The following is a 16,237-nucleotide window of genomic DNA, read 5'->3' on the forward strand; positions in this document are numbered from 1 at the left end:
CACAAACGTGGAACAGGCGAAACGACACCTGAGGTGGGGGAGGGGATCACCCAGGCCATCAAAGGCCCTTAGGAGGTGGTCACGGATAGGCCAGGGTGGACCTCTGGCCCCCTCCCTGGAACGTGGCCACCTTGGCACTGCCAAGGTACCTGCGTGGCATTGCCAAGCTGGCAGAAGCACTGCCAGAGTGCCACAGTGGCAGTGCAAGGGTGTCCAGGTGCCACTGCCAATGGTCAGGGCCTGAGTGGGCCCATGCTCATGAAAGGGTGAAAGGGAAGGTATGAAGGGCGGGGAGGGGTGTAGGACAGGTAAGAAGCGGCATCTGGGAGATTTGGGGCGGAGGGAAGGATGGGGACCCTAGAACAGTGTGGCCTGGAAGGGAGCATGGGGGGGGAGGGGCCTTGGTTCCTTGGTTTTGTTTTTTAGGCTAATCTTATTGCCCCAAAAATATAACACAGATGAAATTTAACATTAATAGCGTATTCCTTTACTATCGAGTGTAGGTTGTACTTTGCTAAAAGTATTGTTTGGAAAATTTGATGTTATTCAGTCGTCTTGTGTAATAAATTAATACTACGGCATGTGGCAGATTTTCTGAAATGAATAGTTGACATTTCATAGCAGTCTGTAAAAAGAACAAAGCAAGACTATAAACATTCCTTTACAACTGAAGCCTGATTTCCCCGAAAAAGAAACTTATTAAATATGTCAATTTTATTTAAGGATCTATTCTTTTAAAATAGATTACTGTCCCTTGTCCTTAAGCAAACTTCGGTCCATGTTCATTCTGGTGGAACCTCTTTGCAAAGCCAGTGTTTGGGGAATCAGAGACTTGTAGTGACGTGTTTTTCTTGCAGTCTGTGGTACAGCTGCCGCTCTTCTCATGCACCTACCTTTAAGGAATTACATTTTGAAAAAAAGTTAACACAAGTACCTGATACCGACATACTTATGCATCTCGTGCCTGATCTGGATTCTATGAAAGCAGCTCCCTCCAGCAATTGTCAGTGTAGATAGGCTAGGACCTGCAAATATGAATGGTAGTCCTTGGTAGGTGTCGCTAATCAGACTGCACTGCCTGCTGATCACCCTGACGTGCCTTTCATGCCTTACTACTGAGTTTATGATGTACAGCATCATGGTCAGTCGGTCATATTTTTGTAGTACTGTCTCAGCTTATTGTGTGGAGAGAAACCACTGCAAGTACTAATTGGCTGCCAAAACCAAGTCTGATGAGCAGACACAAACATTTCTTTTACAGCCTAATCTGACATCTCTCAATTAGAACCTCTAGCACAGTGGTTAGCACTGTCGCTTCACAGCTCCAGGGTCCCAGGTTAGATTCCCGGCTTGGGTCACTGTCTGTGCGGAGTCTGCACGTTCTCCCCGTGTCTGCGTGGGTTTCCTCCGGGCGCTCCGGTTTCCTCCCACAAGTCCCAAAAGACGTGCTGTCAGGTGAATTGGACATTCTGAATTTTCCCTTTGTGTACCCGAACAGGTGCCGGAATGTGGCGACTAGGGGCTTTTCACAGTAACTTAATTGCAGTGTTAATGTAAGCCACTTGTCACAATAAAGATTATTATTATTACTCCAAGCATCACAGATATGTGAAACTTATTGACACCAGAAATAATGCTAGGAGTAAAAGAAAATTTTTTAAAAAATATTTTATTGAGAAATTTTGGGCCAACCATCACAGTACATTGTGTATCCTTTACACAGTAATAACAATATAACTAACAATGGCCAGTTTTATAAACAATAAATAAATAATATATAAACAAAAACAAAACTAAATGGCAACTGCCTTGTCCCAGATAAATATTCTCCAAAAATATGTTTTAACAGTCCAATATACAATTATCTATAACAACAACCTATACATATTATACTTGTATATTAACATCCCTGAGAATCCCTCTAGTTCCTTCCCCCCCCCCCCCCCTGGGCTGCTGCTGCTGTCTTCTTCTTTTCCATTCCCTCTATCTTTCTGTGAGGTATTCGACGAACGGTTGCCACCGCCTGGTGAACCCTTGAGCCGATCCCCTTAGGACGAACTTAATCCGTTCCAGCTTTATAAACCCTGCCATGTCATTTATCCAGGTCTCCACACCCGGGGGCTTGGCTTCCTTCCACATCAACAGTATCCTGCGCCGGGCTACTAGGGACGCAAAGGCCAAAACATCGGCCTCTCTCGCCTCCTGCACTCCCGGCTCTTCTGCAACCCCAAATATAGTCAACCCCCAGCTTGGTTCGACCTGGACCCCCACTACCTTCGAAAGCATCTTTGTCACCCCCACCCAAAACCCCTGTAGTGCCGGACATGACCAGAACATGTGGGTGTGATTCGCTGGGCTTTTCGAGCATCTCGCACACCTATCCTCTACTCCAAAAAATTTGCTATGCCGTGTTCCAGTCATATGCGCCCTGTGTAACACCTTAAATTGTATCAGGCTTAGCCTGGCACACGAGGACGATGAGTTTACCCTACTTAGGGCATCAGCCCACAGCCCCTCCTCAATCTCCTCCCCCAGCTCTTCTTCCCATTTCCCTTTCAGCTCGTCTACCATAATCTCCCCCTCGTCTCTCATCTCCCTATATATGTCTGACACCTTACCGTCCCCCACCCATGTCTTTGAGATCACTCTGCCTTGCACCTCCTGCGTCGGGAGCTGCGGGAATTCCCTCACCTGTTGCCTCGTAAAAGCCCTCAGTTGCATATACCGGAATGCATTCCCTTGGGGCAACCCATATTTTTCGGTCAGCGCTCCCAGACTTGCAAACGTCCCATCTACAAACAGATCTCTCAATTGTGTTACACCTGCTCTTTGCCATGTTCCAAATCCCCCATCCATTCTCCCCGGAGCAAACGTATGATTATTTCTTATCGGGGACCACACTGAGGCTCCCGTCTTTCCCCTATGCCGTCTCCATTGCCCCCAAATTTTCAGAGTAGCCACCACCACCGGGCTTGTGGTGTATTTCTTCGGTGAGAACGGCAACGGCGCCGTCACCATGGCTTATAGGCAAGTCCCCCTACAGGACGCCTTCTCCAATCTCTTCCACGCCGCTCCCTCCTCTTCTCCCATCCACTTACATACCATTGAGATGTTGGCGGCCCAGTAGTACTCACTCAGGTTCGGTAGCGCCAGCCCCCCCCTATCCCTACTAAGCTGCAAAAATCCCTTCCTCACTCTCGGGGTCTTCCCGGCCCACACAAAACTCATGATACTCTTCTCAATCCTTTTGAAAAAAGCCTTCGTGATCACCACCGGGAGGCACTGAAACACAAAGAGGAATCTCGGGAGGACCACCATTTTAACCGCTTGTACCCTCCCTGCCAGTGACAGGGATACCATGTCCCATCTCTTGAAGTCCTCCTCCATCTGTTCCACCAACCGCGTTAAGTTTAACCTATGCAATGTACCCCAATTCTTGGCTATCTGGATCCCCAAGTAGCGAAAGTCCCTTGTTACCTTACTCAGTGGTAAGTCCTCTATTTCTCTGCTCTGCTCCCCTGGATGCACCACAAACAGCTCACCTTTCCCCATGTTCAGCTTATATCCTGAAAATTCTCCAAACTCCCCAAGTATCCGCATTATCTCTGGCATCCCCTCCGCCGGGTCCGCCACATACACCAATAAATCGTCCGCGTAAAGAGATACCCAGTGTTCCTCTCCTCCCCTGAGTACTCCCCTCCACTTCCTGGAACCCCTCAATGCTATTGCCAGGGGCTCAATCGCCAGTGCAAACAATAATGGGGACAGAGGACATCCCTGCCTCGTCCCTCTATGGAGCCGAAAATACGCAGACCCCCGTCCATTCGTGACCACGCTCGCCATCGGGGCCCTATACAGCAGCTGTACCCATCTAATATACTCATCTCCAAAGCCAAATCTCCTCAACACCTCCCACAAATAATCCCACTCCACTCTATCAAATGCTTTCTCGGCATCCATCGCCACCACTATCTCCGCTTCCCCCTCTGGTGGGGGCATCATCATTACCCCTAGCAGCCTCCGTATATTCGTATTCAGCCGTCTCCCCTTCACAAACCCAGTTTGGTCCTCATGGACTACCCCCGGGACACAATCCTCTATCCTCATTGCCATTACCTTGGCCAGAATCTTAGCGTCTACATTTAGGAGGGAAATAGGTCTATAGGACCCGCATTGCAGCGGGCCTTTTTCCTTCTTTAGGAGAAGTGATATCGTTGCCTCTGACATAGTCAGGGGCAGCTGTCCCCTTTCCTTCGCCTCATTAAAGGTTCTCTTCAGTATCGGGGCAAGCAAGTCCACATATTTCCTATAAAATTCGACTGGAAATCCATCCGGTCCCGGAGCCTTCCCCGCCTGCATACTCCTAATTCCTTTCACTACTTCCTCTATCTCGATCTGTGGTCCCAGTCCCACCCTCTCCTGCTCTTCCACCTTAGGAAATTCCAGCCGGTCCAGGAAGCACATCATTCTCTCCTTCCCATCCGGGGGCTGAGCTTCGTATAATCTTTTATAGAATGCCTTGAACACTCCACTCACTCTCTCCGCTCCCCGCTCTATCTCTCCTTCCTCATCCCTCACTCCCCCTATTTCCCTCGCTGCTCCCCTTTTCCTCAATTGATGGGCCAGCAACCTGCTCGCCTTCTCCCCATACTCATACTGTACACCCTGTGCCTTCCTCCACCGTGCTTCTGCAGTACCCGTTGTCAGCAAGTCAAATTCTACGTGTAACCTTTGCCTTTCCCTGTACAGTCCCTCCTCCGGTGCCTCCGCATATTGCCTGTCCACCCTCAGAAGTTCTTGCAGCAACCGCTCCCGTTCCCTACTCTCCTGCTTTCCTTTATGTGCCCTTATTGATATCAGCTCCCCTCTAACCACTGCCTTCAGCGCCTCCCAGACCATTCTCACCTGGACCTCCCCGTTATCATTGAGTTCCAAGTATTTTTCAATGCACCCCCTCACCCTTAGACACACCCCTTCATCTGCCATTCTCCAGGGTGGACGCCCTTCTGTTTCCTCCCCTATCTCCAAGTCTACCCAATGTGGAGCGTGATCCGAAATGGCTATAGCCGTATACTCCGTCCCCCTCACCTTCGGGATCAACGCCCTTCCCAAAACAAAAAAGTCTATTCGCGAATAAACTTTGTGGACATCGGAGAAAAACGAAAACTCCTTACTCCTAGGTCTACTAAATCTCCACGGGTCTACTCCCATCTGCTCCATAAAATCTTTAAGCATCTTGGCTGCAGCCGGCCTCCTTCCAGTCCTGGATCTCGACCTGTCCAGCCCTGGCTCCAGCACCGTATTAAAATCTCCCCCCATTACCAACTTTCCCACCTCTAGGTCCGGGATGTGTCCTAGCATGCGCCTCATAAAATTAGCATCATCCCAGTTCAGGGCATATACGTTTACCAAGACCACCGCCTCCCCCTGTAATTTGCCACTCACCATCACGTATCTGCCCCCGCTATCCGCCACTATGGTCTTTGCCTCAAACATAACCCGCTTCCCCACTAGTATAGCCACCCCTCTGTTTTTCGCATCTAGCCCCGAATGAAATACCTGCCCCACCCATCCTTTGCGTAGTCTAACCTGGTCTATAAGTTTCAAGTGCGTCTCTTGTAACATAACCACGTCTGCCTTAAGTTTCTTAAGGTGTGCGAGTACTCGTGCCCTCTTTATCGGCCCGTTCAGCCCTCTCACATTCCACGTGATCAACCGGGTTGGGGGGCTTTTTACCGCCCCCCCCCCCCCCTTGTCGATTAGCCATCCCCTTTTTCCAGCTCCTCACCCGGTTCCCACGCAGCTGTGTCCCCCCAGGCAGTGCCCCCCCCGCCCACCGCACCCCATTCCGGCTCCCCCCTCTCCCCAGCAGCAGCAACCCAGTAACTCCCCCCTCCCACCCCCCCCCCCCCCCCCCCCCCCCCCGCTAGATCCCCCACTAGCGTAGTTACACCCCCCATGTTGCTCCCAGAAGTCAGCAAACTCTGGCCAACCTCGGCTTCCCCCCATGACCTCGACTCGCACCGTGCGACGCCCCCTCCTTCCTGCTTCCCTATTCCCGCCATGATTATCATAGCGCGGGAACAAAGCCCGCGCTTCCCTTTTGGCCCCGCCCCCCATGGCCAACACCCCATCTCCTCCACCTCCCTTCCTCTCTCCACCACCACCTGTGGAAGAGAGAAAAGTTACCGCATCGCAGGATTAATAACATAAAACTCATCTTTCCCCCCCTATTTCCCCCCTCTTCGCCCCCCATACTCGCCCCACCACTTTGTTTCAAACGTTCTTTTTTAATAACCCACTTATTCCAGTTTTTCTTCCACAATAAAAGTCCACGCCTCATCCGCCGTCTCAAAGTAGTGGTGCCTCCCTTGATATGTGACCCACAGTCTTGCCAGTTGCAGCATTCCAAATTTTATCTTCTTTTTGTGAAGCACCGCCTTGGCCCGATTAAAGCTCGCCCTCCGCACTCCAGTCTTGATATACGCGGATCACCGCGTTCTCCCACCTACTGCTCCGAGTTTTCTTCGCCCATCTAAGGACCATCTCTCTGTCCTTAAAACTGAGGAATCTCACCACTATGGCTCTAGGAATTTCTCCTGCTTTCGGTCCTCGCGCCATCACTCGGTATGCTCCCTCCACCTCCAGCGGATCCGCCGGGGCCTCCGCTCCCATTAACGAGTGCAGCATCGTGCTCACATATGCCCCGACGTCTGCACCTTCAGGAAGACCAAGAATCCTTAAATTATTCCTTCTCGCGTTATTCTCCAGCACCTCCAGTCTTTCCACACATCGTTTATGGTGTGCCTCGTGCATCTCCGTCTTCACCACCAGGCCCTGTATATCGTCCTCGTTCTCGGCAGCCTTTGCCTTCACGACCCGAAGCTCCCGCTCCTGGGTCTTTTGCTCATCCTTTAGCCCTTCGATCGCCTGTAATATAGGGGCCAACAGCTCCTTCATCATTTCCTTTTTAAGTTCTTCCACGCAACATTTCAAAGACTCTTGTTGTTCAGGGCCCCATGTTAAACTGCCACCTTCCGTCGCCATCTTGGTTCTTGCTTGCCTTCCTTGCCGCTGCTCCAAAGGATCCACTGCAATCTGGCCACTTCCCTCTCCTTTTTCCATCCGTTTCCAGGGGGGATTCCCTTCTGGTTTACCGCACAGTGCTTCTAGCCGTTAAAATTGCCGTTGGGGCTCTTATTAGGAGCCCAAAAGTCCGTTCCACCGGGAGCTGCCGAAACGTGCGACTTAGCTGGTCATCGCCGCACCCGGAAGTCGAGTAAAAGAAAACTTGAACAATATACACAAAATGTCATGCGAATCCAAGTGCCTACAGAAGAACACAGGAAAATAATTAAAATAGAATGTGACTAAATGTTGCAGATTTTATGTACTTACCTGTGCCCTTTAAATCAGGTACATCTGACTTCCTAGCAACCCAGACTTTCTATTTTGCATGGGCATCTTTGAGAAATATCATCTTGCATCCCCAAGTATCAGAAATTTAGAGTGAACAAAGAAAAGTACAGCACAGGGACAGGCCTTTTGGTCCTCCAAGCCTGTGCCGACCATGATGCCCTGACTTAAAAAAAACCTTCTGCCCTTACTCGGTCCGTATCCCTCTATTTCCTCCCTATTCATATCCATCCAGGTGCCTCTTAAATGTTGCTAATGTGGCTGCTTCCACCACCTCCTCTGGCAACGCGTTCAAAGTACCCACCACTCTCTGTATGAAAAACTTACCCCGCACATCTCCCTTAAACTTTCCTCCTCTCACCTGTGCCCCCTTATAATTGACACTTCCACCCTTGGTAAAAGCCTCTGACTGTCCACCCTGTCTATGCCTCTCCTAATTTTGTAGACCTCTATCAGGTCTCCCCTCGGCCTCCATCCTTCCGGTGAAAACAATCCTAGTTTATTCAACCTCGCCTCATAGCCAACACCCTCGAGACCAGGCAACATCCTCGTCAACCTTCTTTGCACTCTCTCCAAAGCTTCCACGTCCTTCTGATAAAGTGGTGACTAGAACTGCAAACAATACTCCAAATGAAGCCTAACCAAGGTTTTGTATAGCTGCAACATAATTTCCCAACTCTTGTAATCAGTGCCCCGGCTGATGAATTCAAACATGCCATGTGCCTTCTTAATCACCTTGGCCGCCTGTGTTGCCACTTTTAGGGAACTGTGGACCTGCACGCCCAGATCCCTCTGTATGTTGATGTTCCTAAGGGTTATGCCAATTACGGTACAATTCATACCTAGATTTGATCCTCCAAAATGCATCACGTCCCATTTGTCCGGATTAAACACCATCTGCCATTTCTGTGCCCAAGTCTCCAATCTATCTATATCCTGTTGTATCCTCTGACAATCCTCGCCACTCCGCCAATCTTTGTGTCATCCGCAAACTTACTAATCAGACCACCCACATTTTGCTCCAGATCATTTATATATACTACAAACAACAGAGGTCCCAGCACTGATCCCTGCGGAACACTACTAGCTACAGATCTCCATTCAGAAAAGCACCCTCCCACCGCTACTCTGGCTTCTATAACCAAGCCAGTTCTGTATCCATCTAGCCAGCCCACCCCCGAATCCCATATGATTTTAGTTTTTGTACCAGTCTGCCATGTGGGACTTGTCAAACGCCTTACTAAAGTCCATATAGACCACATCCACAGTCCTCTCACCAATTCTCTTTGTCACCTCTTCAAAAAATTCAAATCAAGTTGGTAAGACATGACCTTTCCCATACAAAACCATGCCCCTTGTCACTAACTAGTCCATTTTCCTCCAAGTGTGCATACATCCTGTCCCTCAGTATCTTTTTCAAAAGCATCCCCACCACTGATGCCAGACTCACCGGCCTATAATTTGCTGGATTGTCCCTGCTTCCTTTCTTGCGCAGGTCCAGTACTCTCGAACCTAGCCTGTGGTCAAAGTGGATGTGAAGATATCTGTTAAGGACCCAGCTATTTGTCCCCTTGCCTCCCGCAATAATCTGGGATAGATCCGATCCGTCCCCAGGGACCTGTCTACCTGAATGCAATTTAGGATACTCAACCTTTCCTCCTTTGATAAATTGTCATTCTCAAGAGAGTTCACATACATACACCTGACCTCAGGATCCGTCGCTTCCTTCTCCCTGGTGAGTACCGAAACAAAGTACTCATTAAGGATTTCACCCATTCCCTGTGGTTCCTCGCATAATTTCCCTCCATTATGGAATTTCCCTCCTCTTATGGAATTATGGTCACTAAGCCCAAAATGCTCCCCCACTGAAACATCAATCACCTGGCTTGGCTCATTCCCCAATACCAAGTCTAGTATGGCTCCCTCCCTGGCTGGATTGTCAACATACTGTATCAAAAAGCCCTCCTGGACACATCTAACAAATTGCTCTCCTTCCAAGCCCCTCGCTGTAAGGGATTCAAAGTCAATATGGGATAGACAAAATCGACCATTACAACTACCCTGCTTTTTTCCACACCTATTCAGTATCTGACTACACAACTGCTCCTCTGTCTCCTGCGGGCTGTTGGGGGGTCTATAGCAGTGTTCTTCAAACTTTTTTCCCGGGGACCCATTTTTATCAACCTGCCAACCTTCGGGACCCAACCCGGCCGACCTGAGCGACCCACCATTTTCTCTTACCTTGTTTGCTGCTGATAAAAATGGAGGAAATGGTTTTGGGTCCCTTTGGCCCTCGTACACGCTCCTCCAATGGAACCTGTTGGATGAAGGTGAAGCCTTCCGGTGTCGGAAAGTATGGAGTCTCCATCTGTCCAAAGTTCTGCATTTTCTTCCGTAAAATTTTATTAAATAAAAGCCCCCCGAATTTGTAAAAATAAATGAATAAAATAAATGAAAAAAAAATTAAATGAATAAAATAAATGAATAAAACAACCCCTGAACTTGTAAAAAAAAAATTAAATGAATAGAATAAACGAAAAAAATAAAAATTAAACGAATAAAATAAATGAATAAAAAAAAACCAAACTTGTAAAACAAAAAGCTGCGACCGTTTTAAAAAAAAATAGCGGCCGCATACATGCGGCCAAATTTTTTTAACATGTTCACGGCCATTTTAAAGGCCGCTTGCAGCCGGCGTTATTAAAAGCCGGCTGCTGTGCGGGGATTTACGCGATCGGGAGCGCTGCGAAGGACGGCTCCGCGACCCTCCCGACACCCGCCCCCAACCCACCCGTGGGTCGCGCCCCCGAGTTTGAAGAACACTCACTCCCAACATTGTGATTTTGAAGGGTGTCATGAAATGCATGTCTGCTTAGGATGTGTGCCTCCTATTCTGCTGGAACCTTCTCAAAAAAAGTACTTTACCATGCAAAGTGGGCAGAGTTCTGTCAAGACTCGCAAACATTTTCGACAGCCAGATGTTCAATTACAGTAATGCAAAGGGCATTTTGCTATGGAAAATTGAGGCTCAGTTGTATTATCTGGTCAACATTTTGAAACTTGATTTGATAGCTGTTGTATCTCTACTATTTTTTTTCCAGTTTTAAAGAAGTACCGTTGGCATATAATCTATGAATTGATTTTATGATTCTTCGCTCTCTTTAGGGACATTCCAGTTATATTACACACCTTGACTGGTCACCAGATACAAATTTCATAATGTCCAACTCAGGAGACTACGAAATCCTATATTGTAAGTATTCTGATATTTCCACCCAAAACTGAAAACAATTTTTTTTAAGGTAACCTATGGTGCTCATATTTGTTGATTTTGTTTGTTGTTTTGAATAATATATTTTCTCTCAGTCCGTTATCAAACTAAACTGAAAATTTAGGGCGCAATCAAGCAGTCGCGCCAAGGCCTCTCATGCAATTTGTAACGTGCTGAATGCCTCGCAAGATCTAACGACGATTAGGCTCGCTTAAATATGTCGGCTTCCAAGGCCTGAGAACTAATGCCCATGCCTGGGAGACCTCGCATTGGCGCTGTTTAGCAGTGGTCCACACAAACGTGTGGGGGTGGGGGGGGGTGTCTCCCAAGCCATCTGAGGCCCCCGGGGTGTCAAGTTCTGGGCAGGGTGCTACCCTGGCTCTCCTGCCACCTTGGTACCGCCGCATGCTCCCTGTGGCTCTGGCAGGGACATTGCCAGGCTGGCCAGGTGCCAGCTTGTTGGTGCCAGGGATTGGTCTCGGGTGCTTTGCCCTTATGAGGTGGGGGTGGGGGGGTGGGGAGGGGTGCTCAAGGACCCCTTAACAAGTAAGTTGGGGGGATCCAGAGGCCGTGTCGGGGTGTCCAAGGGGGGATGTTGTGAGATTGGGGCAGCATTTTTAAATGGGAAATTAGCTAAATGTGGTCTGGATGGGGATGGTTTGGTAACAGCATCCCATTTGATAGCGGGGCCGTTCCCGGCACTGCAGACTCCAAGAAACACCTCGCTATGCGTGCCCAAAGCGAGACTCTGTATTTATACCTCAGAATTTATAAATCAATGCTAGCGCACTCTACATTATTTAGTCACCTCGACTCAGAACCAATTCATTGTAAGTTATCATTGAATTAGCACCACATTGCAGGAAGGCTACTAAAACTCATTCTGTGAAGAATGCTAAATTTCACAGGCAGTGTATGTATGGTCAATATTAAATTCTGATAACATAGTGGCAGCTAACATATTTCACTGGCATAGGTTTATTTTCCTTTCCCACTCTCCATATGGTCACAAATGCACCAAATAAATTTGAATGCATTTCTAATGTTTCACAAATGTTATTTGTAGACAGTACAGATATTTTAAATGTAAGCAGACCAGAGTATTATAGTAACATGGCCATCTATTGAAAATTAATCTGAAATAATGTGTAGCAACAGACCGCAATTCCCCAATTTTGCCAATAATTACTGCTTACTCTTAACTCCTGTAATTCCTTTAATGTAGCTAAAGCATCTCGAGGTGTAATATAAAACAGTGATAAACGTCAATCAGGAACTGGAAGTAAAGTTAAGGGGATTGCTTTAAATATTTTAAACCTGGAACTCACTGCTAATTAGGGTGATAGAAACAGAGAAGATGAATGATATCAAAATGAAATTAGATGGGCATTTGAGAAAAATCCATTTGTTGCTCAACGGGAATAGAGTGGGGGAATGGAACTGATTGAATTGTTCTGCAGAGAGCCGGCATGAATTAATAGGCTGAAAGGCCTCTACCTATATCGTGAAGACTATGACTCTAAAGCTTCAATATTCTCCCATCCAGTATAAAGTTCAGTACTGAACAGTACTCGTAAGGTTTCATATTGGCCTATAGGCTCTTGATAATCTCTAGTGTTTTGCTTTAAGCTGATGCTATCTTACTGTCTTGTTACATTACACCTTCAAATCACTCCTTTTCTATACCACTTCCATTGAGAGTTCAAGTAAGCTTGAATATTTCACCTTAAGGTGACAACGGATGAGTTGGACAGAGTTTTAGTAATAGTGAGAGTAAAGGTAGAATGTGATCACACATTGATGCAGATAATCCCTCCGAAACCAGTTAAACTCTACTACTTAGCCAAGAATTTATACTTCGCCATTCCACCTATGCGATTTTCAGTCATGTTTTGGATTTATTCTGCTAGGAATTATCCCGCTCTATCCCTGTAGAGCAGCACATTGATTTCCCTCAGATGCCCATCTAATATCCTTTCGAAATCATTAATTGTCTCTACTTCTAACACCGTCATACACAGCAAATTCCAGGTCATTACCACTTGCTGCATTAAAAAAAATATTTCAAACTTGCTAAATGTAATGCCCAGGCACTTGGAAGCTGATCTAAATTTTAATCCAATTCTTTATTGACATTCATGCCATACGGTCCCTTCAGACGAAAGTTGGCCAGCATTAGTATAGCCATCAAGGGAAAAATTGGAAATGGAGGGCATCTTTGAATGGTGCAATTCAGGTAATTTTGGAACCTCATTCCAGTGGAGTCACTGATGAAGTAAAATAGATGCAAAAATGTTTTTTGTTTTTTTAGTGAGAAAAGCACAATACAAAAATTCTCACTTTATATTGATGAATCCTTCAACTGTTCTCATCCAGAGTTTTAGTGGGACTGTTCCAAAATGACAGCAGAGGAATTCACTTTTTCTGTCTTCTCTTGAAAATGACTGCTGGAGGTGGAAGTGATTGATTGATTGATTTATTGTCACATGTACCAAAGTACAGTGAAACATATTTTTCTGTGGCCAAGGGAACGTACTCGTACATAGTAGACAAAAAGAATAATCGACAGAGTACATTGACAAATGGTACATCGACAAATAGTGATTGGTTACAGTGCGGAATAAGGGACAAGCAAAACAAATTTAAAATAAATTTGCAATATCTGAAAGTTTAATAACTGGAAAACCTGGTGTTTTGGCTAATCTAAAGGTGTTGTGTTTTTAGGGGATATTCAGAATGGCTGCAAGCTGATCAGAAATCGCTCAGAATGCAGAGATATGGAATGGTATACATATACGTGTGTTCTGGGCTTTCATGTTTTTGGTACGTAGCTGCATTATTATATACTATTCGATTTCTCTTCACTTTGATTCTCTCCAGTGCCTAGAGATGCATAAGGCAGACAAATGACCTGCTTAGATCTATTCCCATAGCTTGTTCTTCTGGTCGCCAGAATCTATAGTTTGAGGATCACCACTCCATATCAAGCATGGCTAACCAGGAGATTCTCACTCTTTCTACCTGCCGTAGGCATAATGGAAGGATTTACAGATTGACAACCAATCTGTCTGCACCTTCTGTGGCCATCAAGTCCTGAGGTGGGGCTCAAGCCTGCAGATTTTTGTTCAGAAACAGCAATGTTACCCACTGTGCCACAAGACCTCCTATTTGATATACCACTGCATCAATATTTATATTTTTTATTAATGTATCATCATACAGATTATAATGTAAAATGTAGAAATAGGTGGTGTGGTAGTTTACCTCTAATAATAATCTTTATTATTATACTGTTATAGCCTGCCTGCTTACCATTGGCTGGGGACTAATGACAATCCCACAATCCTGTGGGAGTATGAGCTTCCCCAATGAGGGGGGCGGAGAAACCATTAGTAAACTCCAAGTATAAATAAAGCTGGCCAGTTTGGAACCAGCAGGAAGGAGTGTGCAGCAAGGGAAGTTGCTGCTGCTATATATATATATATAAGTGGGAAACGCCAGGAGGGGCGTTTCCCACTTATCGTGGTGCGCGGCCATGGGCCCAGCCTGTTGGGTCGGGACTGGTTGCGCCATTTGCGGTTGCAATGGCAGCACATCCTCCAAACAGTTTCTGAAGGGTTGACTGAGGTGCTAGGACGATACCCAGATGTATTCCAGCCTGGTTTGGGGAAAATAAAAGGGGCCATAGCCCGTATCCAAGTCGAACCAGGAGTCACGCTGCGCTATTTCCGGGCGCGCCCGGTGCCTTACGCCTTGCTCGAGAAGGTAGAAGGGGAGCTCCCTCGTTTGGAGAGTTTGGGTATTATCAGGCCCGTCCGTTTTGCTGACTGGGCAGCACCAATTGTACCTGTAATGAAGCCATTTGCCACAGTTCGCTTGTGTGGCGACTATAAACTTACAGTGAATACGGCTTCGCGACTCGACCGATATCCAATGCCTCACATAGAGGATCTCTACGCGAAGCTTGTAGGCGGACTCTCCTTCACAAAACTAGATATGAGTCACGCCTACCTACAGTTGGAGCTGGACCTTGCCTCCCGACCATATGTAATGATTAATACACACCGGGGCCTGTATGAATATACACGGTTGCCCTTTGGATTATCCTCTGCCTGCGCTATTTTTCAACATGTTATGGAGGGCATTTTGAGAGGTTTACCACGTGTTGCTGTCTACTTAGATGACGTTTAAATTACAGGGACGTCGGAGCAGGAACATTTGGAAAATCTGCAGGCTGTCCTTAGACGCTTTTCGGAGGCTGGAGTCCGTTTACGTCGCACAAAGTGCGTATTTCAGGCAAAGGGAGTAGTCTACCTAGGTCATCGGGTGGACCGCGAAGGTCTGCACCCCGTCGCAGAGAAGGTGCGTGCGGTTCAACAGGCCCCCGCCCTGACTGACACTTCGCATCTTCGTTCTTTTCTCGGTCTCGTAAACTATTACGGGAAGTTCCTCCCCAATCTGGCAACTACGCTGGCCCCGTTGCACCTTCTGCTAAAGAAAAATCACACCTGGGTTTGGGGTCAGCCGCAAGAAACCGCTTTCTGGCGGGTAAAGCAACAATTGTCGTTGTCTGGGTTACTAACCCACTATGATTCTGGAAAGCCTTTGCTCGTCACGTGATGCATCCCCGTATGGTATTGGGGCCGTGCTGGCCCACAAGATGGAGAACGGGGCCGAGCGACCAATAGCTTTAGCCTCCCGCACATTGACTGCAGCGGAGAAAAAGTACGCGCAGATCGAGAAGGAGGGCCTGGCAGTGGTTTTTGCGGTGAAACCCTTCCACCAGTACGTGTACGGCCGCCATTTCACTGTCGTGACTGATCATAAGCCTCTGCTGGGACTTTTCGGAGATGATAAGCCAATACCGCCCATTGCTTCCGCACGGATCCAGCGCTGGACTTTGTTGCTTGCTGCATACGAGCATTCTCTGGAGCACAAACCAGGAACGCAGATAGCAAATACCGACGCACTGAGCCGATTGCCTTTATCGACCGGCCCCATGTCGACCCCCACGACCGGTGAGGTGGTTGCAACCCTACATTTTATGGACACCTTGCCTGTCACGGCATCACAGATCCATGAGTGGACCCAGGCGGAGCCAGTCCTGTCAAAGGTTCGGCACATAGTCCTGTATGGTGGGCAGCATAGACAGCTCCCAGGCGAGTTGTGGGCATTTTCCTCCAAGCTGTCAGAATTCAGCGTGGAAGACGGCATCCTCTTGTGGGGGACGCGTGTGATTGTCCCGGAAAAAGGCCAGGACCTGATACTAAGAGACTTGCACAATGGGCATCCAGGTGTGACCAAAATGAAAATGTTGGCCCGGAGTTATGTCTGGTGGCCAGGCCTCGACACCGACATTGAGAAGGTGGCCCAAAACTGCTCCTATTGCCAGGAGCATCAGAAGCTTCCACCGGCCACGCCCCTACATCACTGGGAATGGCCAGGGCGGCCTTGGGCACGCTTGCATGCAGATTTTGCAGGCCCTTTTCAAGGATCCATGTTCCTTCTATTAATCGACGCCCAGTCTAAAAGGCTAGAGGTGCATAAGAT

At 47.6% G+C, this 16,237-nt stretch overlaps 1 protein-coding gene across 6 annotated transcripts in view; it reads left to right on the top strand.

The window, feature by feature from the left end:
- LOC140425871 (echinoderm microtubule-associated protein-like 4) overlaps nt 1-16,237 on the top strand; it is a 371,640-nt gene that overhangs the window by 343,803 nt on the left and 11,600 nt on the right. For all 6 annotated transcript variants that reach the window (XM_072510261.1, XM_072510260.1, XM_072510258.1 and 3 more), the window contains 2 exons: nt 10,582-10,669; nt 13,412-13,510. In XM_072510261.1, the coding sequence (XP_072366362.1) occupies nt 10,582-10,669; nt 13,412-13,510 (187 nt within the window). The remainder of the gene's footprint in view (nt 1-10,581; nt 10,670-13,411; nt 13,511-16,237) is intronic.

Source organism: Scyliorhinus torazame, chromosome 1 (assembly GCF_047496885.1).
Source record: "Scyliorhinus torazame isolate Kashiwa2021f chromosome 1, sScyTor2.1, whole genome shotgun sequence".
NCBI classification, from domain to species: domain Eukaryota; kingdom Metazoa; phylum Chordata; class Chondrichthyes; order Carcharhiniformes; family Scyliorhinidae; genus Scyliorhinus; species Scyliorhinus torazame.